Raw genomic sequence first — 27,992 nt, 5'->3', positions numbered from 1 at the left:
AGAAAATTGGAACGGAAATGGCGCCACACCAAACTGGAAGTCTTCCGACTAGCTTGGAAAGACAGTACCGTGCAGTATCGAAGAGCCCTTACTGCTGCTCGATCATCCTATTTTTCCAACTTAATTGAGGAAAATAAGAACAATCCGAAATTTCTTTTTGATACTGTCGCAAAGCTAACTAAAAAGCAGCCTTCGCAAATGGAGGATGGCTTTCAGTTCAGCAGTAATAAATTTATGAACTTCTTTGAGGAAAAGATCATGATCATTAGAAAGCAAATTACAGACTCCTCTTTAAATCTGGGTATTCCTCCAAAGCTCCATTGTCCTGAGTCTGCACAACTCTGCCAGGACCTAGGATCAAGGGAGATACTAAAGTGTTTTAGTACTATATCTCTTGACGCAATGATGAAAATAATCATGGCCTCCAAACCCTCAAGCTGCATACTGGACCCTATTCCAACTAAACTACTGAAAGAGCTGCTTCCTGTGCTTGGCCCTCCTATGTTGAACATAATAAACGGCTCTCTATCCACCGGATGTGTACCAAGCTCACTAAAAGTGGCAGTAATAAAGCCTCTCTTGAAAAAGCCGAATCTTGATCCAGAAATTATAAAAAACTATCGGCCTATATCGAATCTTCCATTCCTCTCCAAAATTTTAGAAAAAGCTGTTGCACAGCAACTGACTGCCTTCCTGAAGACAAACAATGTATACGAAACGCTTCAGTCTGGTTTTAGACCCCATCATAGCACTGAGACTGCACTTGTGAAGGTGGTAAATGACCTTTTAATGACGTCAGACCGAGGCTCTGCATCTGTCCTCATGCTCCTAGATCTTAGTGCCGCTTTTGATACCATCGATCACCACATTCTTTTGGAGAGATTGGAAACCCAAATTGGTCTACATGGACAAGTTCTGGCCTGGTTTAGATCTTATCTGTCGGAAAGATATCAGTTTGTCTCTGTGAATGGTTTGTCCTCTGACAAATCAATTGTAAATTTCGGTGTTCCTCAAGGTTCCGTTTTAGGACCACTATTGTTTTCACTATATATTTTACCTCTTGGGGATGTCATTCGAAAACATAATGTTAAATTTCACTGCTATGCGGACGACACACAGCTGTACATTTCAATGAAACATGGTGAAGCCCCAAAATTGCCCTCGCTAGAAGCCTGTGTTTCAGACATAAAGAAGTGGATGGCTGCAAACTTTCTACTTTTAAACTCGGACAAAACAGAGATGCTTGTTCTAGGTCCCAAGAAACAAAGAGATCTTCTGTTGAATCTGACAATTAATCTGGATGGTTGTACAGTCGTCTCAAATAAAACTGTGAAGGACCTCGGCGTTACTCTGGACCCTGATCTCTCTTTTGAAGAACATATCAAGACTGTTTCAAGGACAGCTTTTTTCCATCTACGTAACATTGCAAAAATCAGAAATTTTCTGTCCAAAAATTACGCAGAAAAATTAATCCATGCTTTTGTTACTTCTAGGCTGGACTACTGCAATGCTCTACTTTCCGGCTACCCGGATAAAGCACTAAATAAACTTCAGTTAGTGCTAAATACGGCTGCTAGAATCCTGACTAGAACCAAAAAATTTGATCATATTACTCCAGTGTTAGCCTCCCTACACTGGCTTCCTGTTAAGGCAAGGGCTGATTTCAAGGTTTTACTGCTAACCTACAAAGCATTACATGGGCTTGCTCCTACCTATCTTTCCGATTTGGTCCTGCCGTACATACCTACACGTACGCTACGGTCACAAGACGCAGGCCTCCTAATTGTCCCTAGAATTTCTAAGCAAACGGCTGGAGGTAGGGCTTTCTCCTATAGAGCTCCATTTTTATGGAATGGTCTGCCTACCAATGTGAGAGACGCAGACTCAGTCTCAACCTTTAAGTCTTTACTGAAGACTTATCTCTTCAGTAGGTCCTATGATTAAGTATAGTCTGGCCCAGGAGTGTGAAGGTGAACGGAAAGGCTGGAGCAACGAACCGCCCTTGCTGTCTCTGCCTTGCCGGTTCCCCTCTTTCCACTGGGATTCTCTGCCTCTAACCCTTTTACAGAGGCTGAGTCACTGGCCTACTGGTGTTCTTCCATGCCGTCCATGGGAGGGGTGCGTCACTTGAGTGGGTTGAGTCACTGACGTGGTCTTCCTGTCTGGGTTGGCGCCCCCCCCCCCCCCCCCCCTTGGGTTGTGCCATGGCGGAGATCGTTGTGGGCTATACTCGGCCTTGTCTTAGGACGGTAAGTTGGTGGTTGGAGACATCCCTCTAGTGGTGTGGGGGCTGTGCTTTGGCAAAGTGGGTGGGGTTATATCCTGCCTGTTTGGCCCTGTCCGGGGGTATCATCGGATGGGGCCACAGTGTCTTCTGATCCCTCCTGTCTCAGCCTCCAGTATTTATGCTGCAGTAGTTTATGTGTCGGGGGGCTAGGGTCAGTCTGTTACATCTGGAGTATTTCTCTTGTCTTATCCGGTGTCCTGTGTGTATTTAAATATGCTCTCTCTAATTCTCTCTTTCTCTCTTTCTGTCTTTCTCTCGGAGGACCTGAGCCCTAGGACCATGCCTCAGGACTACCTGGTATGATGACTCCTTGCTGTCCCCAGTCCACCTGGCCGTGCTGCTGCTCCAGTTTCAACTGTTCTGCCTGCGGCTATGGAACCCTGACCTGTTCACCGGACGTGCTTGTTGCACCCTCGACAACTACTATGATTATTATTATTTGACCATGCTGGTCATTTATGAACATTTTAACATTTTAACATTTTGACCATGTTCTGTTATAATATCCACCCTGCACAGCCAGAAGAGGACTGGCCACCCCTCATAGCCTGGTTCCTCTCTAGGTTTCTTCCTAGGTTTTTGGCCTTTCTAGGGAGTTTTTCCTAGGGAGTTTTTCCTAGCCACCGTGCTTCTTTCACATGCTTTGCTTGCTGTTTGGGGTTTTAGGCTGGGTTTCTGTACAGCACTTTGAGAATATCAGCTGATGTACGAAGGGCTATATAAAAATAAATTTGATTTGATTTGATTTGAATACCAAGAGTGCAAAGCTGTAATCAAGGCAAAGAGTGGCTATTTGAAATATAAAATATATTCTGATTTGTTTAACACTTTTTTTTTGTTACTACATGATTCCATGTGTTATTTCATAGTTTTGATGTCTTCACTATCATTCTACAATGTAGAAAATAGTACAAATAAAGAAAAACCCTTGAAGGAGTAGGTGTTCTAAAACGTTTGACCGTAGTGTATACTTGATTTAATTAAATGCCATGGTATGGCTGGTACATGATTAAGTGTCAAGCCCACCTCCAGACACTGGACAACATAATACAACAAAAAAACTATCACATACCTCCATCAGCATATGTCTCTGTGCCATATCCATCTTGTAATCCGTTATTCCATGTTCCTTCATATTTTGCTCCACTACCCACACTCAGACGCAAGCCATATCTCCCCTTGAAGCCATGAGTCCATTCTCCCTTGTAAACCCACTGTCCTTTAGTCTCAACTCCTAGACCGTGGCGCTTCCCTTGCGACCAGATGCCTTCATAGGTATTTCCGCTTGGCCAGGTGTACACTCCAACTACTTCAAACCCGTAATTCCAGGAGCCGGAGAACTCGCCCTGTCCTTTAGGTCCGGTGCAGATCCCATGCCCATGGGCTTTGCCACCCTCCCAACCACCACAATAAGCTCCGCCATCATCAAATTCAAAACGACCTCCACTCATACCTTCCCTTCTATGACTGCAGACAAAAATTTACTTTCAAAGGTAAAGTCAAATCAATGTATTGGTCAAGATAAAATCTCTTCCTTCAGACTGCATCCACCTTCTCCTGTCATTAAAAACAGTTTAGGATATCCTTGGTACAGCGCTTATAATTTATTTGTATTTTTCACGTAGCCTTCGCACTAGACCCTGCAAATTTGATTTAGGCGCGCATTTTCTTATTCCCTCATGGATGACTTCTGTTGATCCCCGGTCGATTTTAGAGTCATGAATTTAATGCAGCCTCTGTGCTGACTGAGTAAGATTTGTTACGGTTGTTTTCCCCCCGAGAGATAAAACGTATATGCCCTTACTTAGTTGAACTGTCTTTGGAGGTATTATCTTCCTGGTTGAGCCAGGGATCTTGCATGGCTTTCCAAGGTGGCCATAGAAAAGCCCCTTTCCCCTGTCCCTGCTTCCCCTCACTCTGCCGCCGCTATCTCACAACACTTGGTGCTGTTGTAAATGTTTAAGCAGACCTAACAAGGCGACCAAATCCACACACACTGTTCCAAAAATACAACCCAATCCTTACTCTGCTGCAAGGAGTCATCCCAGATGACTCGCCACTTCAGAGTTGGGCATGCGTAAGGTATATCCACAGTAACACACTGAAGACAGAGCGTTTAAACAGGCCTTGTCTTCTATTTTATGTCGATCAACTATGCACCATCAACCAACAACATGTGGTTAAAACAAACATTTCAAATCCAAATAAAAGGATGGCTTTAAATCTCAGTCATGGACAAATAGTACCACTGCTTGAATACTGTCAGTATTTCCTTCATGGGATACAATAGGCTATGGATGCGAAAGTAAACTATCATATATTCCTATATAGTCCTAATACACTACATTGACTCTAAACTCGTATTGCTTCAATTCATATGATGCAACTCAAAACTTGAACTGCTGCCATTTAAAGCCGCCGAATTTATCTTAGAACATTTCATATTCAGCACGACCCTTCATCTTTATTTGTGCACTTAGCTGAACGCCACCTTGAGGCTTGCTTGGGATGCCTTTTGGCATTATGGCTCAGTGACTAGGATCCTGATTGCTCAGCCCTAGCATGTAAAAGTCGCACCATCTACTGGCACAGATCAATCATTGCAATATTTGTGGATAACAAAACCACAACAAAAACACCTAAATTGTTCTATAAACGTGGAGTAATTCATTTTTTAAGAGTTAAATGAGAAGGATTAATGCAATTAATTAAATGCAGCTAAATTGCACAATCATTAGTATGATTGGGGACCCTATAATGTAGCCTGTTAACACCTAAAAATACAAAAATGCTTTGGATGCTTTTTAATCCAACTACCAATGTTAGCCACCATCCTTTTTAAAACAAAGACCTATCAATAACAGCTCTCCTATACTCCTTTCCTCATAGAGAGCACTTTGACCTCGTAAAATGCACCCTCTCGTCACTCAGCGTATTCTCATGCTCGAGTAAATGGTTAACGTTGTGTGGATTACGCTATACCATTTTTGCCAACGCAATCGTCATAGAAAGACATCTAGAATTCAGTACCGGGCGCTGTCCAAAATTGATGCTGCCGCGTCGCGTCGAATATATGATGCTCTGCTCGTGGTGCTGAAATCCTTTGCGCTCTTGTTCTCTCTTTTTTTCTCTCTGTCCCTCGCTCCTTCCATCTCTCCTCTTTCCCTCCCTTTATCCTCTCTCACATTCACAAAACCCTCTGTCATGGCGTCTTCCAACAATGTTACCCCCACCAACTGTAGCTGGTGGCCCATCTCAGCCATGGATGAAGACGGTGAAATTACAGATATGGAGAAAAGCGAAGAGTCAGCTATCGAGTCGAAACCTCATTTCTCCAAAGACAAGCTTGTTTTGTATCACTGGACGCAGTCTTTCACCTCTCAAAAGGTAACACACCGACAGCATGAAAATGAAATGGAGGTGTTCCCGCTCTGTCTCTTACATATCAGATCTGCTATAGCTCTATATTTTTAATTCAACATATTAGATGTTTTATATATATCATGTTGTAGGCCTACACGTTTGTGTTAAAAAATGATTTAATTTTGGCAATATTTCTCATACGAGACGTTTCATAACCTCTGCATCATCAGGTGTGGACATTTTCCTCGACATTGGTTTATACGAGATGGATAGGCTAGAACTGTATTGGTGATCAATATCGGTTATATTCCAATGGATTCGGTGATTAGAAGACGGTGTCTAATTCTAACAAGGCATATGCTATGTTTGGACAATTTTCGCCTCATTCATGAGAAATCAGGCTACACCTCCTGTGGTCCGACATATGACAATCTAAATAATTGATTGAAAGTGAGGTATCTCTGTGAAAAACAAACAAAAGGCAACATTTCAACCTTCCATGTGCCTTTCGCTCAATGTAGTGCATATGTTCTTCAAAAATCTATTCATAGACTTGGCCATTTTTATTCCAATAGTATATAGGGCCCATCATGTGCCTTTTTGATACAGATACCTTTCTCTACTGAGGGGTATACTACAGGATCAAGAGTTAGCCAGCTAACTAGCCTAAATATTCTTGATATAACTTTTTATATACACTGAGTGTACAGTAGGAACACCTAATTTATCTGGCATGGACTCTACAAGGTGTTGAAAGTGTTCCACAGGGATGCTGGCCCATGTTGAATCCAACGCTTCCCACAGTTGTGTCAAGTTAATTGGATGTCTTTGGGTGGTGGACCATTCTTGATACACACAGGAAACTGTTGACCGTGAAAACCCAGCAGCGTTGCAGTTCTTGACACACTCAAACCAGTGCACCTGGCAACTACTACCATACCGCGTTCAAAGGCACTTCAATCTTTTGTCTTGCCCATTCACCCTCTGAATGGCACACATACACAATCCATGTCTCAATTGTCTCAATGGTTAAAAATACTTGTTTAACCTGTTTTCTCCCCTTCATCTACACTGATTGAAGTGGATTTAACAAGTGACATCAATAAGGAATCATAGCTTTCATCTGTATTCACCTGGTCTGTCTATGTCATGGAAAGAGTTCTTAGTGTTTTACATACTCAGTGCATATTACGCATTTTGAATATAGAGACATAATTATTTAGATTATCCCAAATGCACATATAGTGAAAGCAGGATCAACATTTAGCATCAATATGACATATAGAAACATCATGCAATGAAGACAACATGTGGGCCAGTGTTGCTATGCACCTGGTTAGACACCCGCTCTACACATCTGTTTGTATTGTGCTCAGCTAGCTTTACTCCAATCCAAACCATTAGGCTGTTGGCTACAAACCACTCTGGGAGCTACTGCTGATCTGTTCCTGTTGTTGCTCAACAGTAACAGTAAACATCATTTAAACGTCATTGTCGAGGGTTCCACTTAGAGAGGTTGCATTCCTTTACGTTAGGCAGTGCTACAGCTTGATACAGTAGCCTAAAACTGTCATTAAGCAAAGTGTACTATGTACAACTTGAGGTTGCTGTTAATGATGGTTAGGAGGCATTGGACTTGAGATAATGAACAGGGAAAGTTAGGATACCCTGGTTCCTCTGTCCTCTCAGCACCAATATACAGTATGTGGCCAACAAACAGGCAAATGTGTTTTATATTTGAGTATGCCATAAAAAGTACATCAATTTATGTCCTTGCACAATTCACATGATCCATATAGGGATTTTGATCAAACTAAGGAGGACTAAGACAGATGTCCAAGACACTGCAAATATAGCTGACAGACAAAAAAATTGCTGTGTCATTGCATTAACCTGTACAACCCTGTCTTTCTTGATATCTTTAGAAAATCATCAATGTATGTAAACTATATCTCAATCTCTCATAGTGTAATTCCTTTGATCATTGATCCACCTTGACATACAGTAAATTATGGATTGTGCACAAGAGGAATGATATAGCATGAGTTTGATACCTTAAGGTTACAGCATAACTTGAAGCAATTGAAGATAAATACTTCACTGTCTGTCATTCTTAACTGCTGCAGAAGGTTGGAGATTTACACCTTTGTCACTACAGTATACCCCAGAGCCTGTAAGTCTCTACTGCTAGATCTTATACAGTAGTCAACACTCAGATGTCAGTGAGTCCAACTCAGGTGTCAGTGGTTCCCTGAGTCAGATATAGAGATCGCTATCGTTATCTATGGTTCTGGTGGTTCCAACTCAGGTGTCAGTGGTTCCCTGAGTCAGATATAGAGATCTCTATCGTTATCTATGGTTCTGGTGGTTCCAACTCAGGTGTCAGTGGTTCCCTGAGTCAGATATAGAGATCTCTATTGTTATCTATGGTTCTGGTGGTTCCAACTCAGGTGTCAGTGGTTCCCTGAGTCAGATATAGAGATCTCTATCGTTATCTATGGTTCTGGTGGTTCCAACTCAGATGTCAGTGGTTCCCTGAGTCAGATATAGAGATCTCTATCGTTATCTATGGTTCTGGTGGTTCCAACTCAGATGTCAGTGGTTATCAATGGATCCATGTCAGTGACAGGGCCGATTACATAGCATATGAACACATCATTTGAGGGCTCCCTGGAGGTCGGGGCACCGACAGATAGCATATTATGAGCACGTTGGTTGGGGACCCCCTGCATATGACGCTGCTGATTATTATCTATCCTGTTGTCCTACCTACAGTGCATTTGGAAAGTATTCAGACCCCATGACTCTGCAGCACTCCACCATTCAGGCCTTTATGGTAGAGTGGCTAGACGGAAGCCACTCCTCAGTAAAAGGAACATTTACATATGTGCCCGCTTTGAGTTTGCCAAAAGGCACCCAAAGGACTCTCAGATCATGAGAAACAAGATTCTCTAGTCTGATGAAACCAAGATTGAACTCTTTGGCCTGAATGTCAAGTGTCACATCTGGAGGAAACCTGGCACCATCCCTAAGGTGAAGCATGGTGGTGGCAGGGACTGTGGCAGGGACTGGGAGACTAGTCAGGATAAAGGGAAAGATTAATAGAGCAAAGTACAGAGAGATGAAGATGATGAAAACCGGCTCTAGAGCACTCAGGACCTCAGACTGGGGTGAAGGTTCATCTTCCAACAGGACAACGACCCCAAACACACAGCGCAGAAGTGGCCTAGCCAGAGCCCAGAATTGAACCTGATCAAACATCTCTGGAGATACAAGCTGAAAAAAACTGTGCAGTGAGAGGATCTGCAGAGACTCCCCAAATACAGGTGTGCCAAGCTTGTAGCATCATACCCAACTGACTCAAGGCTGTAATCACTGCCAAAGGTGCTTCAACAGAGTTTTTATTTTATTTAACTAGGCAAGTCAGTTAAGAACAAATTCTTATTTTCAATGACGGCCTTGTTCAGGGGCAGAATGACAGATTTTTACCTTGTCAGCTCAGGGATTCAATCTTGCAACCTTTTGGTTGCAAGTCCAACGCTCTAACCACTAGGCTACCTGCCGCCCCTCAGAGTACTGCGTAAAGGGTCTGAATACTTACTCTATGTAAATGTGATATTTACGTTTTTTATTTTCAATACATCTGCAAAAATGTCTAAAAACCTGTTTTTGCTTGGTCATTATGGGGTATTGTGTGTAGATTTTTTTAAATCTGTTTTAGAATAAGGCTGTAACGTAACCAAATATGGAAAAAGTCAAGGGGTCTGAATACTTTCCGATGCATTGTATATATACATATCTACCTCAATTACCTCATACCCCTGCACATCAACTCGGTACTGGTACCCTGTGTATATAGCCAAATTATTGTTACTCATTGTGTATTTATTTCTTGTGTTATTATTTTTCTATGATGTCAATGTTTTCTCTCTCTGCATTGTTGGTAAGGGCCCGAAAGTTATCATTTCACTGTTAGTTTACACCTGTTGATTACGAAGCATGTGACAAATAAAATGTGATTTGAACACATCAGTTGAGGGGCCCTCTGGAGGTTGGGGAATTTAGGAATTTAGCTTTAAAATTGCAAAAAAATATAATTCTGCCCCATGGCAAAATGTGTAGAATTGCAGGAAATTAACTTTAAATGAACACATGTTTCTCTTAGACCCATGGCAAAATGTGTAGAATTGCAGGAAATTAACTTTAAATGAACACATGTTTCTCTTAGACCCATGGCAAAATGTGTAGAATTGCATGAAATTAACTTTAAATGAACACATGTTTCTCTTAGCCTCATGGCAAATGTGTAGAATTGCATTCCTGGAGGTAGGTGCCTCGGGGCCCCAGCTATGCTAGTATGGCCCTGGTCAGTGAGTTTATGATGATGGGTTAATGTTAAGGTGCAATTAATAGTCTGGTTAGAAGAGTTAGATTGGTACATTTGCTGCAACCATATGATTGAGGAATATTTGTCATTTTTGAATCGTTGTTCTGGTTGAGTATATACCCTAATAATTCTCTATAGTCATCTACTTCAGCTACTGTTTAAGTTTCATGCTGTTACATAGGTAATCAGTGATGGGAATTGTTGCAGTAAGTTGAGCAAGCTACAAGGTCTTCCTGTTCTGTCTCAAGCACCAGACTTCCTCCCTCTGTGCACAATAGCCTTGGGACAAGGTTATCCTGTACTAGACAGGGGTTGTAATAATTCCAAGGCTTGAACTTTTTAATAATTTGATGCACTCACACTTTGTGATGTTTTGTTATAATTTGTCTGGCCATGTACAGCAAATCCATATCTCCCTCAACCTCCACAGTGTAATTCATATTCTTTCTACAATATCCGTCTATGGAGCTTGGCATGGCTTTTAATAGACACTGTAAGTGGATACTGTCTGCCTCACAGAAGCCCTTTTAGTTCGTATTGAGCACAACAAAACATAATTATTTTGCTTTGGATTATGAACACAAAAGATAAAGGGGGCTACATCTGGCAGTGATGCATGAACGGTACTTTTTCCTAAGGACTTTCAACATCCTGTTTCATGCCTGTCTGTACTTGTGTAGAGCAGGCTTCTCTGCTCTAGGGCGTGCAGTCGGTTAGAAAGAAACAGATAATTGTTTTCTTTTAAAATTGTTCTTCAACAAAACATTGTACAAGTAGCAACAGTAAGCTGAATTGCGAATGCAACTTACAATTCCATTTTTAATGTTAACCCTTGTAGACCTGAAGGGGTTTCCCTCTTAGATTCACTTCACTAGGACATATTTGTAATACGATTGCGATAACAAGGATCATCAAGAGTACTGATTGTACAAAACCACAAAAACAACAGAGTTGATGTAACGTGTGCCTTTTGCTATGAGACGAAGATGTTACTTGAGTGTTTCTGTGCGTTTCCTCCAGGTGCGTCTGGTGATCAATGAGAAGGGTCTGCTGTGTGAAGAGAGGGACGTGAGTCTCCCTATAGCCGAGCACAAGGAGCCCTGGTTCATGAGGCTCAACCTGGGGGAGGAGGTGGCTGTCTTCATCCACGGAGACACCATCGTCTCAGACTACAACCAGATCATAGAGTACCTAGAGGCTCATTTTGGGGGAGGTATTGCCTTTCAGACTACTTGATCTTTTCCCATTATGTTAATGAATGCAGTGGGATGTGAGTGACTGCAAATGCTCCCTTTATGGTTACCTTAGGGTCTCTTTTCATCCATGATGTTACAGTAGTGACTACATAGCATTCAGTATACAACCAGGTCATAGCGATGGCCTACCTAGAGATTAACTTGGGGATGTACTGCTTTTCAGGGCTACTCATGTCTTTATTAGTGACCATAAACAGTATTTACCAGGTTAATGAATACTTACAGACTGAATTGTGAGCAGTTGTGAACAGAGATAAATCTAATTGGCCAATTTTATGGTTCACTGCAGCTCAAGGATCAATGATCGTCCATGACAAGAAGTTAGTGGCTGGTTGGCGGCTGCATAGCAAAGAGTATAGACGTTTTGAGGTTTCTATTATGGCTTAAGGTTGCTATTTTAATGTTTATAAACCGTGTTAAGCTATTTTTCATCAGGGAAGTGTAATTCAACCTAGATACTAACTGTATTCTGTGCACCATGTTTTGCTCAGTATATCGCGTGTCCTATCATGGTCCTATGGGTCATTTGCGGTGGTGGTTGTGGGTCGTTATGTAATGTCCCGAGAGAATGGCTCCAGTAAGGCCTGCAGGGATACTGTATTTACCATGGCCAATGGATAAAGGACTTCCTCTTACTTCAGATCGAGATACTTCATACTCACCCATCCATGACAGAGAGGCTTGATGCTATAGAAGCCAACTATACTGATTTCAGATTTCAGTTGCAACAGATGTGCTCCAATGATTTCTCTCATGTCATTAACGTCCATTTGTTACTTTCAAGCTCTTATCTTATTCTAAACCGATGTAGCTATTTTTTTAATGACATTTTGATTATTTTCAATTTATATTAATGCTCAATATGGCTGTTGAGTAGCAGATTCGTGTTCAGCAGGGACCAGTGTAGCAAAGCATTTAGCATAGTATATGTCATAGTAGTATATCTCCCTGTTTCACTTGGTTGGAAAACTTTTTAGCCCTACTGAACACGACCCAGACCTCATGCTCATTTTAAAGATGATGTGTCATTCAGCTGCTTGATTTACAGATATTGTCTCCAATTCTGTGTACTTTCTAATGCACCCTGCCAAAGGGGACTGGAGTTGGCCTAGGAAGTGTAGATGAAGCAGCAGAGAAAATCCTGTCATAGTAATGGATAGGAAATCTAGTGCCAAGTCAACTCAAGTTAGCCTATAGGTGAAATCCTACCTCTAGCAAGGTGAAATCCACTGGCATATCACTTAGTATTTTATGGTAGCTAAGCACTAGCCTGATGCCTCACACTAAATTCTTACGCTGTTCTGTCATTCCCTACAGACTTCAGTGTGAATCTGCCATCACTGAAAGTCGTTTGCGTGACGTCGTTTATGGCGAAAACAAAGTCATCAGCAATTGGATCGCCTCTAACCAATCACAGTATTAAAGCCAATTATGTACTTCGAAAACACCGCTTCAACCACGTGTTCTGGCTCTGGCCCAACCCATTCCTTTTCTGGGACCAATCAGACGCCATTAATGTGTTCGCATTCGGTGAAGGGTTGGGGAGAAATGCTGCGTTCAAAACAACTGGGAACTCTCCAACTTCCGACTTTAGTGCGTTCAAGATAACTAACTCTGAAAAAAACTAGCTCAGACTGGATTATTTTTTTTTGAACTGTCATCCAACTCAGAATTCCAAGTCGGAAACTCTGGCATCTTTCTATAGCTCCGACTTTCCGACTTGAAGATCACTGACATCATGATTTGACCTTGTTTTTTTTCAAAGTTCCCAATTGTCTTGAAAGCACCATATGGTCATATCCAGACTCCCTGCGGAGAAGAAAAAAAAAGTTTGTGGGTGTAGCATAGCATTTTAACAGAGCAAGGAGTCTGGGTAGTCAGGCAAGCTGACCCTTAATCTCTCTTTATGCTTTCCTTATGCTTTCTCAGGGAGAATCTTGTTTAGGTATTTTGTCAGCAGAATCCCATTTGCTTGCCATATATCAGAGTGAGATGTGACTGAGCAGTAATACACAGTGAGGTCAGTGGGTTCTCGCCAGTGCGACATTTTATTGTGCACCATCATCATGTTGGCACGAGGTGCAGCAGTGCTGTGGCTGTGTCCAAGCCAAGGCCATGCCCCTGTTTGTGTTCTGTCTGAGGATGGGTGGGGGTTGTTTTAACAAGGAGCCTGCTCTGATATTCACAACCCTTTACTGCTTAGCACTGCAGCAGAGCGCACCAGCAGCAGACCTCCAGAGCCAAGCCACGTACGGCCACAGCCATGCCCAAGTTGACCTGTTGGGCCTGGACTGATTAGTCAGCAGCTCCAGGCCTCCGGCTCCACCTTAAAGACACACGACCAGATTAACAGCACAGACTGGAATATCCACGGGCACTTCCTGTGTCCCCACTCCCCGTCATCAGTCACAGCTTTCTGGCCAGCCCTCAGCAGCTCATAGCCTACCTAAACTAGCTAGTATCTTAATCTAAAGTAAAAACACATAGCTATTATGTTGATGGAACGTTTGCTTCTGGTTCTGCATATTGGCCTATGTATCCCATTGTCAGAAACAGGGTTGAAGTTGAGCTTACTCCATTCACTGTAAAATCCCCCTTACACAGCATTGTTAGGCTTTGCAAATGGAGTGTTGCACATAAAGTAAAGGCTGAAGTTGGTATACAGTGTTGTATATTTGTTACAGGCCTATATGTTAGAATGCTATATGGTCCTATGTGTTACAGTGCATTCGGAGAGTATTCAGACCCCTTGACTTTTCCCACATTTTGTTACATTACAGCCTTATTCTAAAATAGAGTCTTCTTGGGTATGATGCTACAAGCTTGGTACCCCTGTATTTGGGGAGTTTCTCCCATTCTTCTCCTCAGCTCTTCTCAAGCTCTGTCAGGTTGGATGAGGAGCGTCACTGCACAGCTATTTTCAGGTCTCTCCAGAGATGATCGATATGGTTCGGGCCCTGGCTGGGCCACTCAAGGACATTCAGAGACTTGTCCCGAAAGCCACACCTGCTGTTGTCTTGGCTGTGTGCTTAGAGTCATTGTCCTGTTGGAAGGTGAACCTTCACCCCAGTCTGAGGTTCTGAGAGCTCTGGAGCCGGTTTTCATTAAGGATCTCTCTGTACTTTGTTCCGTTCATCTTTCCCTCGATCCTGACTAGTCTCTCGTTCCCTGCCACTGAAAAACATCTGAAACAGCATAATGCTGCAACCACCATGCTTCACCGTAGGGATGGTGCCAGGTTTCCTCCATCTTGGTTTCATCAGACCAGAGAATCTTGTTTCTCATGGTCTGAGACTCCAAGCGGGCTGTCATGTGCCTTGTATTGAGGAGTGGCTTCCGTCTGGCAACTCTACCATAAAGGCCTGATTGGTGGAGTACTGCAGAGATGTTTGTCCTTCTGGAAGATTCTCCCATCTCCACAGATGAACTCTGGAGCTCTGTCAGTGAGCATCGGGTTCTTGGTCACCTCTCTGACCAAAAACCTTCTCCCCTGATTGCTCAGTTTGGCCGGGTGGCCAGCTCTAGGAAGAGTCTTGGTAGTTCCAAACTTCTTAATTTAAGAATGATGGAGGCCACCATGCTCTTGGGGACCTTCAATGCTGCAGAAATGTTTTGGTACCCTTCCCCAGATCTGTGCCTTGACACAATCCTCTCTTAGAGCTCTACGGACAATTCCTTCGACCTCATGGCTTGGTTTTTGCTCTGACATGCACTGTCAACTGTGGGACCTTATATAGACAGGTGTGTGCCTTTCCAAATCATGTCCAATCAATTGAATTTACCACAGGTGGACTCCAATCAAGTTGTAGAAAAATCTCAAGGATGATCAATGGAAACAGGATGCACTTGAGCCCAATTTCAAGTCTCATAGCAAAGGGTCTGAATACAAATGTAAAAATGTCATTATGGGGTATTGTGTGTAGATTGATGAGGGGAAAATATATTTTAATCAATTTTAGAATAAGGTTGTAATGTAACAAAATGTGGAAGAAGTTAAGGGGTCTCAATACTTTCCCGAATGCACTGTATGTTTGGCTGTAAATAGCTCTGTCTGTGTGTACCTGGTTTCTTTTTAGAAACGGTGGCCCAGCTGATTCCCGATGCTGGCTCTCCACTCCACGAGCGTGTACAGCAGTACCGTGAGCTGCTGGACGGCCTGCCCATGGATGCTTACACCCACGGCTGTATCCTGCACCCAGAGCTCACCACCGACTCCATGATCCCAAAGTATGCCACCGCTGAAATACGTAGTAAGTCAAGTTCAGTGTAACCATTTACAATTAATTATAAAATATTCACATACAGTTGAAGTCGGAAGTTTACATACACCTTAGCCAAATATATTTGAACTCTGTTTTTCACAATTCCTGACATTTAATCCTAGGAAAAATGTCCAATCTTAGGTCAGTTAGGATCACCACTTTATTTTAAGAATGTGAAATGTCAGAATAATAACAGAGAGAATGATTTATTTTAGCTTTTATTTCTTTCATCACATTCGCAGTGGGTCAGAAGTTTACATACACTCAATTAGTATTTGGTAGCATTGCCTTGAAATTGTTTACCTTGGTTCAAACGTTTCGGGTAGCCTTCCACAAGCTTCCCACAAGAAGTTGGGTGAATTTTGGCCCATTCCTCCTGACAGAGCTGGTGTAACTGAGTCAGGTTTGTAGGCCTCCTTGCTTGCACACGCTTTTTCAGTTCTGCCTACAAATGTTCTATAGGATTGAGGTCAGGGCTTTGTGATGGACACTCCAATACCTTGACTTTGTTGTCCTTAAGCCATTTTGCCACAACTTTGGAAGTATGCTTGGGGTCATTGTCCACTTGGAAGTCCCATTTGCGACCAAGCTTTAACTTCTTGACTGATGTCTTGAGATGTTGCTTCAATATATCCACATAATTGTCCTGCCTCATGATGCCATCTATTTCGTGAAGTGCACCAGTCTCTCCTGCAGCAAAGCACCCCCACAACATGATGCTGCCACCCCCGTGCTTCACGATTGGGATGGTGTTCTTCGACTTGCAAGCCTCCCCCTTTTTCCTCCAAACATAACGATGGCCAAACAGCTCTATTTTTGTTTCATCAGACTAGAAGACATTTCTCCAAAAAGTACGATCTTTGTCCCCATGTGCAGTTGCATACCGTAGTCTGGCTTTTTTATGGCGGTTTTGGAACAGTGGCTTCTTCCTTGCTGAGCGGCTTTTCAGGTTATGTCTATATAGGACTCGTTTTACTGTGGATATAGATACTTTTGTACCCGTTTCCTCCAGCATCTTCACAAGGTCCTTTACTGTTGTTCTGGGATTGATTTGCACTTTTTGCACCAAAGTACGTTCATCTCTAGGAGACAGAACGCGTCTCCTTCCTGAGCGGTATGACGGTTGCATGGTCCCATGGTGTTTATACTTGCGCACTATTGTTTGTACAGATGAGCGTGGTACCTTCAGGCATTTGGAAATTGCTCCCAAGGATGAGCCAGACTTGTAGAGGTCTACAATTATTTTTCAGAGATCATGGCTGATTTCTTTTGATCTTCTCATGATGTCAAGCAAAGAGGCACTGAGTTTGAAGGTAGGCCTTGAAATACATCCACAGGTACACCTCCAATTGACTCAAATTATGTAAATTAGACTATCAGAAGCTCATAAAGCCATGACATAATTTTCTGGAATTTCCCAAGCTGTTTAAAGGCACAGTCAATTTAGTGTATGTAAACTTCTGACCCACTGGAATTGTGAACCAGTGAATTATAAGTGAAATAATCTGTCTGTTAACAATTGTTGGAAAAATTACTTGTGTCATGCACAAAGTAGATGTCCTAACCGACTTGCCAAAACTATAGTTTGTTAACAAGAAATGTGTGGAGTGGTTGAAAAACGAGTTTTAATGACTCCAACCTAAGTGTATGTAAACGTCCGACTTCAACTGTAGTATGAACTAAATTATTTTGAGATGTTAATTACTAGACATAAAAAATGCATACATGTAAGTCATGTGCACATTGTAATAATATCATATTGAATATAAACACAGTTCATGATCCGCAATATCCCAAAACAAAATGAAAACTGATATAATTATACCATTCAGCGTTCTCACAACATTTTCATGTTAACAGGTTGTCATCAACCAAATTCGCTGTCCAATTTCACCTTGTTTATAGTTCAAGTCCATCAAATTGAGTTGAAGCAATGTCATTCATTCTCTGTATGCAATATGAGGTCATTGAGTCTGCACTCAGTACATTAAACCTTACTTCATGGATGTGTTGTGTAAATCAAGAAAAAGGCTGGTCCAGCCAAAAGCCTGCAGTGGAATAAATTAACCAGGAAACCCCATGCCCTGTGTTGATGTCTGTTAAATAAACGTGATGCTTTATTTGTTGTTTGAGGCAGTACACCAATGTTTATATTTAATCAGAGCCATTCATGTGTTTTATGAACAACATGTTATTGATTTATATCTCACACTTTATAACTGAAATGGGTTGTCCCTGGGAAATGCAGATTTAATGGGATCTCTGCGTATTTGTAAATTGTGTATTTCTAACGAATTATACTCTTGTCAACTAGGAACGTATACACTTGATCATTTGCTGTTATTGAACATCAACTCTCTGCCTTTGGTACTGTTTTAGACCCCCAGTTGTGGTGACAGAAGTGTTTATCAGAGGTATTTACTCCAATAGTCACTGACTATTGTCTCTTATCTCACTATTTCATCCAGGAGTCAGTAATGTCTCTGTCTCTCTGTCCTCAGGACACTTGACCAACGCTGCGTCTGAGCTGATGAAGCTGGACCATGAGGAGCCCACTCTGACAGAGCCATACCTCTCCAAGCAGAAAAAACTAATGGTAGGACTGGCAGCATGGCACCACCAGACCACAGGAGAAGCCTTAAAAGAGAGAAATATTACAGATGATTGTCACAATACAAACAATTGACCTTTCCGTTCGCTCTAAATACTGTGTGTGTGTGTGTGTGTGTGTGTGTGTGTGTGTGTGTATCTGTGTTTTAGAGGCATATAACAATTTATTTAAATGAGCATGGCCTTACAACATTGTTAAGATGAGGTGTGATGTAGGATAGATATTGCGCAATTACCCCACATGATTGTGTCAGGCTCTGTGTTAGTTCTTTGTTGACCCATAATATATCAACATGAATAGCTGCTACTGCCAGGGCCAACCTGCTGGCTAAAACAAATGGTTTCCCTTTAACATAGCACATGATAACCGGTAGGTCTTCTGTTGAGACCAGTGTCTCGGCAGATGTTGTCCATGTATGTTTCATGTGATCTTCCAAGAGGTATTGGCCCGTGAGAGGCTATCCATGGTGTGAGACTGAATATAGGCATAGAGATGGAGGTGGGTTTCACATACACTATTTATACAAATGTATGTGGACACCCTTTCAAATGAGTAGATTTGGCTATTTCAGCCACACCCGTTGCTGACAGGTGTATAAAATTGAGCATAAACCATGCAATCTCCATAGACAGACATTGACAATAGAATGGCCTTACTGAAGAGCTCGGTGACTTTTAACGTGGCACCGTCATAGGAGGCCACCTTTCCAACAAGTCAGTTTGTCAAATTTCTGCCCTGCTAGAACTGCCCCGGTCAACAGTAAGTGCTGATATTGTGAAGTGGAAACGTCTAGGAGCAACAACGGCTCAGCCGCAAAGTGGTAGGCCACACAAGCTCACAGAACGGAACCGCCGAGAGCTGAAGCACGTGTACTATATGTGATATGGGATTACTCTTGTGCTCACAGGCAAAAATATTGGACCATGACAATGTCAGCTACCTGAAGAAGATTCTTGGCGAGTTGGCGATGGTACTAGATCAGGTGGAGGCCGAGCTAGAAAAGAGGAAAATCGAGTATAAAGGTAAGGGGAGATTATTGTCCCCCTCGATGAAATCAGGGAGGGGACTGTGGACCTGCCTCTGTCCATATGATTGTCAGACGCAATATCTCAGACAGCACTGGCCTGATTTTGACAAAACTTGGGTGAATGATGTGTCTTGCCATAGAGATCCGATATTTACAAAATTACACTGATTGGCCCAAGCGGAAGATATAGTAATTAACTGAAATGTGTTAGTCACACAGGGTGGGGCCCATTTGTGGGGGACGACATGTTTACTGTTGCCATGTTATTTATGTTTATGTCCTTCAGTTCAGACATTACCAAACATATTCTGTTTTATCTTCCTAGCCTGGTCCCAGATCTATTCTATCTTGCCAACTGCAAATACAGTGGCAAGAAAAAATATGTGAACCCTTTGGAAATACCTGGATTTCTGCATAAATTGGTCATAAAATTTGATCTGATCTTCATCTAGGTCACAACAATAGACAAACACAGTCTGCTTAAACTAATAACACACAAACAATTATACATTTTAATGTCTTTATTGAACACACCGTGTAAACATTCACAGTGCAGGGTGGAAAAAGTATGTGAACCCTTGGATTTAATAACTGGTTGACCCTCCTTTGGCAACAATAACCTCAACCAAACATTTTCTGTAGTTGCGGATCAGACCTGCACAACGGTCAGGAGGAATTTTGGACCATTTCTCTTCACAAAACTATTTAATTTCAGCAATATTCTTGGAATGTCTGGTGTGAACTGCTCTCTTGAGGTCATGCCACAGCATCTCAATCAGGTTAAGGTCAGGACTCTGACTGGGCCACTCCAGAAGGCGTATTTTCTTCTGTTGAAGCCAGTCTGTTGTTGATTTACTGCTGTGTTTTGGGTCATTGTCCTGTTGCATCACCCAACTTCTGTTGAGCTTCAATTGGCAGACAGATAGCCTAACATTCTCCTGCAAAATGTCTTGATAAACTTGGGAATTGATTTTTCCGTCGATGATAGCAAGCTGTCCAGGCCCTGAGGCAGCAAAGCAGAACCAAACCATGATGCTCCCTCCACCATACTTTACAGTTGGGATGAGGTTTTGATGTTGGTGTGCTATGCCTTTTTTTCTCCACACAGTGTTGTGTGTTCCTTCCAAACAACTCAACTTTAGTTTCAACTGTCCACAGAATATTTTGTCAATAGCGCTTTGGAACATCCAGGTGGACTTTTGCAAACTTCAGACCTGAGCAATGTTTTTTTTTTGGACAGCAGTGGCTTCTTCCGTGTCCTCCCATGAACACAATTCTTGTTTAGTGTTTTAAGTATCATAGTCTCGTCAACAGAGATGTTAGCATGTTCCAGAGATTTCTTTAAGTCTTTAGCTGACACAACCTCACACTATGATTGTCTATTGTTGTGACTTAGATGAAGATCAGATCAAATTTGAAGACCAATTTATGCAGAAATCCAGGTAATTCCAAAGGGTTCACACACTTTTTCTTACCACTGTACTATGGTCATATAAGAGTTGACAAGACAGCACACATATCTGGGACAAGGCTACTTCATACCACTCTCCTACAGTATCATGTTTTCTTTTCCCTTTGGCAGGTCAAAAGTGTGAGTTGTGGCTATGTGGACCTGAATTTACACTAGCTGATGTCTGCCTGGGAGCCTTGTTGCACAGGCTTAAGTTCTTGGGACTCTCAAAGAAATACTGGGAGGACGGCAGCCGACCCAACCTCCAGTCCTTTTTCGAGCGAGTGCAAAAACGCTACGCTTTCCGCAAGGTTCTGGGCGACATCCACACAACCCTCCTGTCAGCAGTTCTACCTAACGCATTCCGAATGGTAAAAAAGAAGCCACCATCTTTTTTTGGGGCCTCTTTCCTCATGGGCTCTCTGGGAGGGATGGGATACTTTGCCTATTGGTTTTTAAAAAAGAAATATGTGTAGTGAACGCCCCCACCTCCTTGTGTTAAATGTCTGTGTATTTGTGTGATGTTTCAACTTTTCTGTAATGTTTTACGACAGCAGGAAAATATGAATCTATATAGAAAACACTATTACTTACCTGGGTGAACAAAGAATATACAAACATTCCATACACAAAGGAATTCTTAACAGCAAATCTTTCTGGTATTCAATGCCTTCATCTATTTAATTTCTGGTATATCGATCAACTTGTTACTTTCTCATTAGCTCATTTTAGAGGCATGCTTTAGGTTCAGTTATATTGAATTATCATTATGGTCATATTCTCTACACATGAGAGAGCCAGACAGAATGTTTTGACATTGCATCACCATACCCAAAGTGGGGCTCATCCACACCCTGCATGTACTAGAGTTTTATTAAAGGGATATTTCTGGATTTTGACAATGAGGTCCTATGTCTACTTCCCAAGAGTCAGATGAACTTGTGGATACCATTTTTATGTCAACGTGTCCAGTATAAAGGAAGCTTGAGGTAGTTTCGCGAGCCAATGCTAACTAGCGTTAGCACAATGACTGGAAGCTAACAGATACCATTAGATTTCCAGTCATTGTGCTAATGCCAGTAAGCATTCGCGCTTGCTAGTTAGCAACTTCATTCAAACTGCACGCAGCGACATAAAAATGGTATCCATGAGTTCATCTGACTCTGGGGAAGATGATAAAGTGCCTCATTGGCAAAATCCAGAAATATCCCCTTTAATACAATTTTCCGTCATTGTTTTGGCGTTCACCTATTGCCCTTCACTCCTCTGTTGGCCTGGGGTTTCCGTTATTAAAACCCAGGCAATTGACATGATGAACACTGATACTGCACTTCTGATACTTCCTGTGCTGCCAAAAACTGCCAGATGAGACGTTAGGATAGCAAGACGTCCAGTCGGTCCCAGTTAGCTCGCTATCCCTTGGCCATAACTCTTGTTTGCAGATCTGTAAGCTCCACGACTACACTGCTTATACCTACCCAGACCCTTCAGATATGCAAACATTGGGCCAGAGGGAATGGTTCGGGAGTGATCTGGGATCGGCTGAACCAACCAAATACAGACACTACCTTTAGAGCACCATGAAAACATATGCGCTCCATCCATTCATTCATTAATAAAAGGTGATTCTCATTTCTCACACCACAGCTTTGAACTGATCATAAACTGATCCTTGAAAGTCAGAGGTATGATGGAGAAATACAAAAAGGGTCAATTGAGCCCTCCGCAATATTGAGCGGAGAATCAGTCAGTGGCCTTTAACAGTGCCCCTATAGAGTGATTATGAAATTCTACATTGTTCAGTTAAATAGTCACATGAATAGCTGACATCTTTTTGATTCCAGGAGTTTTAGTTCAGCTAACTAACCTTTTTGTTTATTTTGTTATATGACTGGTATAACTAGGCATTTAACCTAAACTTCTACAACATAAACCTCCTATAAAACCCCCCGCTGGAGTCAGACTGAACTATACAATGTTCCCCTCTATTCAGGAGTGCTAGCATGTACACAGACGAATGTGGAAGGTTAGCAGGGTTTGCATTGTATGATTACAAGGATTTATTTATATTTAAATGAGGTCTGGGTAAAAAAGAAACACAGGACAAGATGCAATACAGGAAGCTCCAGTTCTGTTTTTCCACAGAACCAGAATATCTTTCTCAAGTCTTTCCTCACGTCCTCTCCCTCCTTTTCAAAATGTCAGAGGGAATCGAGGAGACAGGGGAGCATTAAACGAGAAGAGCAGAGGAATCTTGGATCTTCAGCTCTATTTCAATTGCTTAAACATCCGTCCACTCCTTGTCAAGGCAAGAGAGACAACTGAGAAATATACTTTTTCTTTTCAAGGTGTTTTGAGGAAGAGAAAAGACCTGAGATTTATTCACTTTGAGTGAACAGAGTAACTGTGCAGATGGTTGTTAACAGACTGCACGGCTGATTACTACTGAGATGGGGCGTTGGAAGAGGATTCTGAACCAAAGACAATGACCATTGTTTCATTAGCAATGTGTCAGCTGTGTGGGAAATCTATGTCCTAAATTGCACCCTGTTCCCTATGTAGTGCACTCATGTTGACAAGGGCCCATATGGCTCTGGTAAAAAGTAGTGCACTAGGTAAGGAATAGGGTGCAATTTTTGGATTCGGCCATACCTAATGGTTTCACTTTTATTACTTCTCCTTGTCAAGACACACTTGGGGCCGGTTTCCTAGACACAGATAAAGCCTAGTCCTGGACTAAAAAGCATACTCAACGGAAAATCTTAATTGAAATAACTGTGTAGTTTAGGACAAGGTTTAGGCTTAATCTTTGTCTGGGAAACCAGACCTACAAGTTTGTCTGAAAACTGGAAGTTGAGAAGTTACAAATCATCGTCACCTTTTTGTTTGTTGGTGACAAAAAAAATATTTGGTGCAGAAGAACTGTAAAAACAAAATGATTCACAATATGTTGAGCTTTGGAGATCTATATAATGGAAAGAACATTTGACTCCAGCAGTCACCTGTATAAGAACAATAACATAAAATGGCACAGGTTTGAATATCTTAAGTTGAAGCTGTTTTTAAAGTTAGAAGTAAGCAAGGTAACACATTTGACAGTTTGCCTAGCACTCAACTAATACATACATTGTCTTTCATTATTAGCCATACAGTAGTTTAACACAAGTGTCTACAATCCACTTCATTTTGTTTTTTCTTCTTGCACTATTGTGGCTCCTCCTGGGACTTTCACTGATGCATAAACTGTAACACTGTCTGGGTGAAATGTCAGAGACCAATTGAGAAATCACTTTTCCATAACCAGCCTATCATTGTCAAGGCTTGTATATGTTTCATTATAACAAGCACCATTGTCACTGATAATTATCTGCTTCTTACAACTGAAAAATGAATCCCTGCAAATAAGGTCTGTAATTCATATGGCTCACAGAAATCTGGAGACAATGAATTCATCAAGTTGAGTACACTTAGTCCTTATTTGTGGGCATATTACACAATAGTATTTCTTATTTTTATAAACATGCATTTATTTAGAGTGCACTGTGTTTGTTCATACGCCTTAATTTATTCAGTTGCCATCAACAAAAAATGTGTTATGAAATTGAAAAATAGAAATTGGAGAATATAAACTGTTATTTCAACACTTATAATTGAATGTAATGTATTTTCTCTATGCTTTTATACTCTTTTTTTCTCACATACAAACAAAACAGACAATATCCTCATTGTTAAGAAGTTTATTTGAGTGCACAGTCATGCAATCTACTTAAAATACAATTAATTTCACAATAAATGTACTTGCACTTCATACTCAATATTCCATGTCCCTAGATAGTGCTGAGAATAAACAGATGCACCTAAAGCTAGTAGTAGCATTGATATGATTAGAATCCTTTGGTTCTGGGAAGAATTTTGTGTTATCCTTAATGATTTGTATAACAAAATGAAATAGTTAGGCTACAATTTTGGCTGACTGTATTTCGGCCTTATGAATAAAGCCATGCTGATTGAGAGCTGCTGGACATTTGAGAAATCTGGCGATCTGTACAACTAGCTCCAGAACTGATCTCTTTTTTATTTGGAGGGTTGTGTTACAATAAAAAAATTGTAGGCAAACCACCTTCAAAATACCTTACAGATAAGCCTTACAGTATCTTGTTGTAAATGTAGTGTTCGCTACATTTGCCATTAATTTGTTTATCAATTAGGCTACTTTATACATTTCTCTACAATAAATATTTCCACACAAATAAAACATTTGAAGCCAAAAACTTAAAACCAAAAATTGCACCGTGACCACCAGAGTGGGGTGAATTATTATTATAATTATTTATTTTTTCAGGTTTGGGTGAATTCCTTTTTCAATTCAGGAAGTAATGGTATGGACCCCAACCCTAGACAACACTAGCTAGCTGATAGGCCTAGGCGTCAACGCCATGCACTGCAATGATCTCAGATTACTTCAGAGTCATATTAAGAACACCAGCTGCCTACGGCCACATAGGGAGTAGGGACTGCATGCAAACCAACCCTGGACCCCTGTCCAAAATGACCTTTCTGAAGGAAAGACAACTTTAAATAGCAATAACGGTCAACACTGACCCTCAGAAGAATGTCAATGTTTTTAAATGTAATGTTTTGAAGGTGCCAAATGTTGCAGAGCCACACAGCAGTGCGAGAGTAGGATGTTTAGCCTAGTACTAAGTAGTGCTGATTTTAAGCAAGTCAACTCTGCTTTGTGGGCTTAAGTGGAAGACCAGGCGATATGGGCTTTGGATACCATACCCGATATGTGACAAACCATGCCAGAATTCCAAAAACAGTCCCGAGACCGTTCTGCCAGAAATTATGAAAATACACAGAGGTACACATAAACATCCATATCCAGATGAATACTATTCCATTAAGGGACACATATAACAGATCAAGGACAATGTTCCGATTCCTCTCCATGGTAGCCATAGGTGCCATTTCTTCAGCAATGATGAGTGCAGAGTACGAGAGAATGAACGAGTGTCCTGAGATGTCATAGCCGTCCCATTGACCCCCAGCACTCCTGCATCTCCACTTTGTGGTGAATTCTTTATGAGGGACTTGATCCCTGTGGCATGTACCTGTGGCATCTTCAATGTAGAAGAAGGTCTCGGTGAAGGTGTACCAAATGGCTGTGGCCACCACCAACGAGCTCATTCGTCGGAGGGCAAAGGTCAAGCTGTCGTTGTAGTGTATTAGAAAGATGAATGGGGTCAACAGCAGTAAAGTCCAGCCCCAGGACACTTTGACAAAATACCTGAAAGAGATATAGGAAGTGGTCATGTAAGATGCAGCACAGACCGTTGATAATCAGACTACACAGGCAAACTTGCTTGCTGACAAGTGCCTAGCCGTATGTAGGGGTTTCAGCCATTACATTCGCCCACATTTGGCTCCGTGTAAACGTTTAGAAACGTCAATAATCATTGCTTTCTAAACCTGTGTTGATATGCCCCTTATCATTCATGTAATCCAGAAATAATATTTCAAATTAAAAAAGCCAGTTGCTGTTAAGCGTAGACATCGGGACTATTAACAAAATTCCCCATGTCAGTAGATACTATACTATCGTCAATAGGCGCTAAAGTATTTAACGTTAGTGTTTATGAATGGGGTAACAGGAAGTGGTTGTAACTAGTTAACCTATATGTTGCTCCTCCTTGTATTATAACGTTAAATAAATACGAAAGAAGAACTGGGGGATATAGTTAGCTAGCTAACTTGCCTGTTTAACTAACTGAATAACACTGACGTTTGGCCCTAGTCGTGGCTGTGCTCGCAAGGGTTTGCCATTTCGCAAGCTAACGTTACCTAGCTAGCGAGCTTTCTACTAGCTAAATCAAGTTGTCACTGTGGGATAGTTTGCTAACCGGTAACGTTAGCTGACTCTACTTACATATTGAGAACATTTCTGCTGTTGCTAAAATATGTCTCCGGGACGAGCTGTGTCGACTTGACAAAGGATCCCACCATTGAAAGACCCAAGAAAATCCACGGCAATTTAAGACGGACAAACTGTATCCTCCAAAGTGCCACAAACTTGTTCACGATGATATCCACGCCTGCCATGTTACCACTTGGAACGAGAATGGCTGATGGCGGCCCAATGAATGAGGGGATTGGTATAGTCCACCGTGACATCAGCCTTCTCTAGACACTGAACTCTATGAGCGTTGCGTTTCACCATTTCAGACGTTTGTCCAAAAATATACATTGATTTGAATGAGTAGATCATTTGATTAATATCTTGGCAATTGGCAAGCAACGACATTAAATACGTTTAATTGTTTTCATTATGGTACATGTGACGTTTAATGACCAATGGAGAATGGTGGGAGTGGGAACAAGTTACTTTTTGTAATTTTTCATAAATCGCATGTTCAGAGAACGGTTTCAAAGTTACGAAGACAAGGGCAAAAGCTTCTTCTATGAGGTTTAACGGCAGTTGGCATCCAATTTGTTGCATTACCGCCACCTACTAGACTGCAGTACAACTCCCTTATACTTTGCTTGAAAAAAAAAATTTACTAAATAAATACCCTTATAACACTACACTCACTCATCTCAAAATTATATAAAATACAAATAACACCACCCTCAAATCAAATGTTATTGGTCACATACACATGGTTAGCAGATGTTCATGCGAGTGTAGCAAAATGCTTGTGCTTCTAGTTCCGACAATGCAGTAATATCTAACAAGTAATGTAACAAATTCCCAACAACTACCTTATACACACAAATGTAAGGGGTGAATAAGAATATGTACATATAAATATATGGATGAGCGATGGCTGTGCAGCATAGGCAAGATGCTGTAGATGGTATAGAACAGTATATACATATGAGATGAGTAATGTAGGATATGTAAACATTATTAAAGTGGCGTTATTTAAAGTGATTAATGATAGGCATAGGCAAGATGCAGTAGATGGTATAGAACAGTGTATACATATGAGAAGAGTAAGGATATGTAAATATTATTAAAGTATCGTTATTTAAGGTGACTAGTGATACCTTTATTAAATCCGTTTATTAAAGTGGCAAGAGATTTGAGTCTGTATGTTGACAGCAGCCTCTCTATGTTAGTGATGGCTGTTTAACAGTCTGAATGGCCTTGAGATAGAAGCTGTTTTTCAGTCTCTCGGTTCCAGCTTTGATGCACCTGTACTGACCTCGCCTTCTGGATGATAACGGGGTGTGGCTTGGGTGGTTGTTGACCTTGATGATCTTTTTGGCCTTCCTGTGACATCGGGTAATGTAGGTGTCCTGGAGGGCAGGTAGCTTGCCCCCGGTGATACGTTCTGCAGACCGCA

At 41.5% G+C, this 27,992-nt stretch overlaps 3 protein-coding genes across 3 annotated transcripts; 1 reads left to right on the top strand and 2 right to left on the bottom strand.

Annotated features, from left to right (window-relative positions):
• Positions 1–3,351: 3,351 nt before the first annotated feature.
• Positions 3,352–4,326, bottom strand: LOC145860039 (junctophilin-2-like). The gene has a single exon (XM_082960104.1). The coding sequence runs from the start codon at positions 3,736–3,738 to the stop codon at positions 3,352–3,354; it is 387 nt and encodes a 128-aa protein (XP_082816230.1). The 5' UTR covers positions 3,739–4,326.
• Positions 4,327–4,501: 175 nt separating this feature from the next.
• LOC106567092 (ganglioside-induced differentiation-associated protein 1-like 1) lies at positions 4,502–24,656 on the top strand. The gene is made up of 6 exons (XM_014135977.3): positions 4,502–5,674; positions 11,058–11,250; positions 15,370–15,543; positions 18,057–18,151; positions 19,074–19,188; positions 20,776–24,656. The coding sequence occupies exons 1-6, from the start codon at positions 5,240–5,242 to the stop codon at positions 21,117–21,119; spliced, it is 1,356 nt and encodes a 451-aa protein (XP_013991452.2). The 5' UTR covers positions 4,502–5,239; the 3' UTR covers positions 21,120–24,656.
• Positions 24,366–26,982, bottom strand: LOC106567094 (acyl-coenzyme A diphosphatase FITM2). Its single transcript, XM_014135980.2, has 2 exons — positions 26,573–26,982; positions 24,366–25,933 (listed from the first exon to the last, which is right to left on the bottom strand). Exons 1-2 carry the CDS (start codon positions 26,815–26,817, stop codon positions 25,369–25,371), a joined length of 810 nt encoding a protein of 269 aa, XP_013991455.1. The 5' UTR covers positions 26,818–26,982; the 3' UTR covers positions 24,366–25,368.
• Between the last annotated feature and the right edge of the window lie 1,010 nt (positions 26,983–27,992).

The sequence above is a fragment of the Salmo salar genome, chromosome 13 (genome assembly GCF_965601325.2).
Source record: "Salmo salar chromosome 13, fSalSal1, whole genome shotgun sequence".
NCBI lineage: Eukaryota > Metazoa > Chordata > Actinopteri > Salmoniformes > Salmonidae > Salmo > Salmo salar.
The sequence above is the reverse complement of the archived record's forward strand: the minus strand, read 5'-3'. Positions and strand labels throughout refer to the sequence as shown.

What these genes read in the sequence shown, in the direction of transcription:
- LOC106567094 (XM_014135980.2), bottom strand. Translation starts at nt 26,817, where the DNA reads ATGTCACGGTGGACTATACCAATCCCCTCATTCATTGGGCCGCCATCA. An exon ending in AGCAGAAATGTTCTCAATAT is followed by an intron (nt 25,934 to 26,572) that starts GTAAGTAGAGTC and finishes TATCTCTTTCAG; the next exon opens with GTATTTTGTCAAAGTGTCCT.
- LOC106567092 (XM_014135977.3), top strand. Translation starts at nt 5,240, where the DNA reads ATGGTTAACGTTGTGTGGATTACGCTATACCATTTTTGCCAACGCAAT. An exon ending in AGAGGCTCATTTTGGGGGAG is followed by an intron (nt 11,251 to 15,369) that starts GTATTGCCTTTC and finishes GTTTCTTTTTAG; the next exon opens with AAACGGTGGCCCAGCTGATT. An exon ending in GAGGAAAATCGAGTATAAAG is followed by an intron (nt 19,189 to 20,775) that starts GTAAGGGGAGAT and finishes TCCCTTTGGCAG; the next exon opens with GTCAAAAGTGTGAGTTGTGG.
- LOC145860039 (XM_082960104.1), bottom strand. Translation starts at nt 3,738, where the DNA reads ATGAGTGGAGGTCGTTTTGAATTTGATGATGGCGGAGCTTATTGTGGT.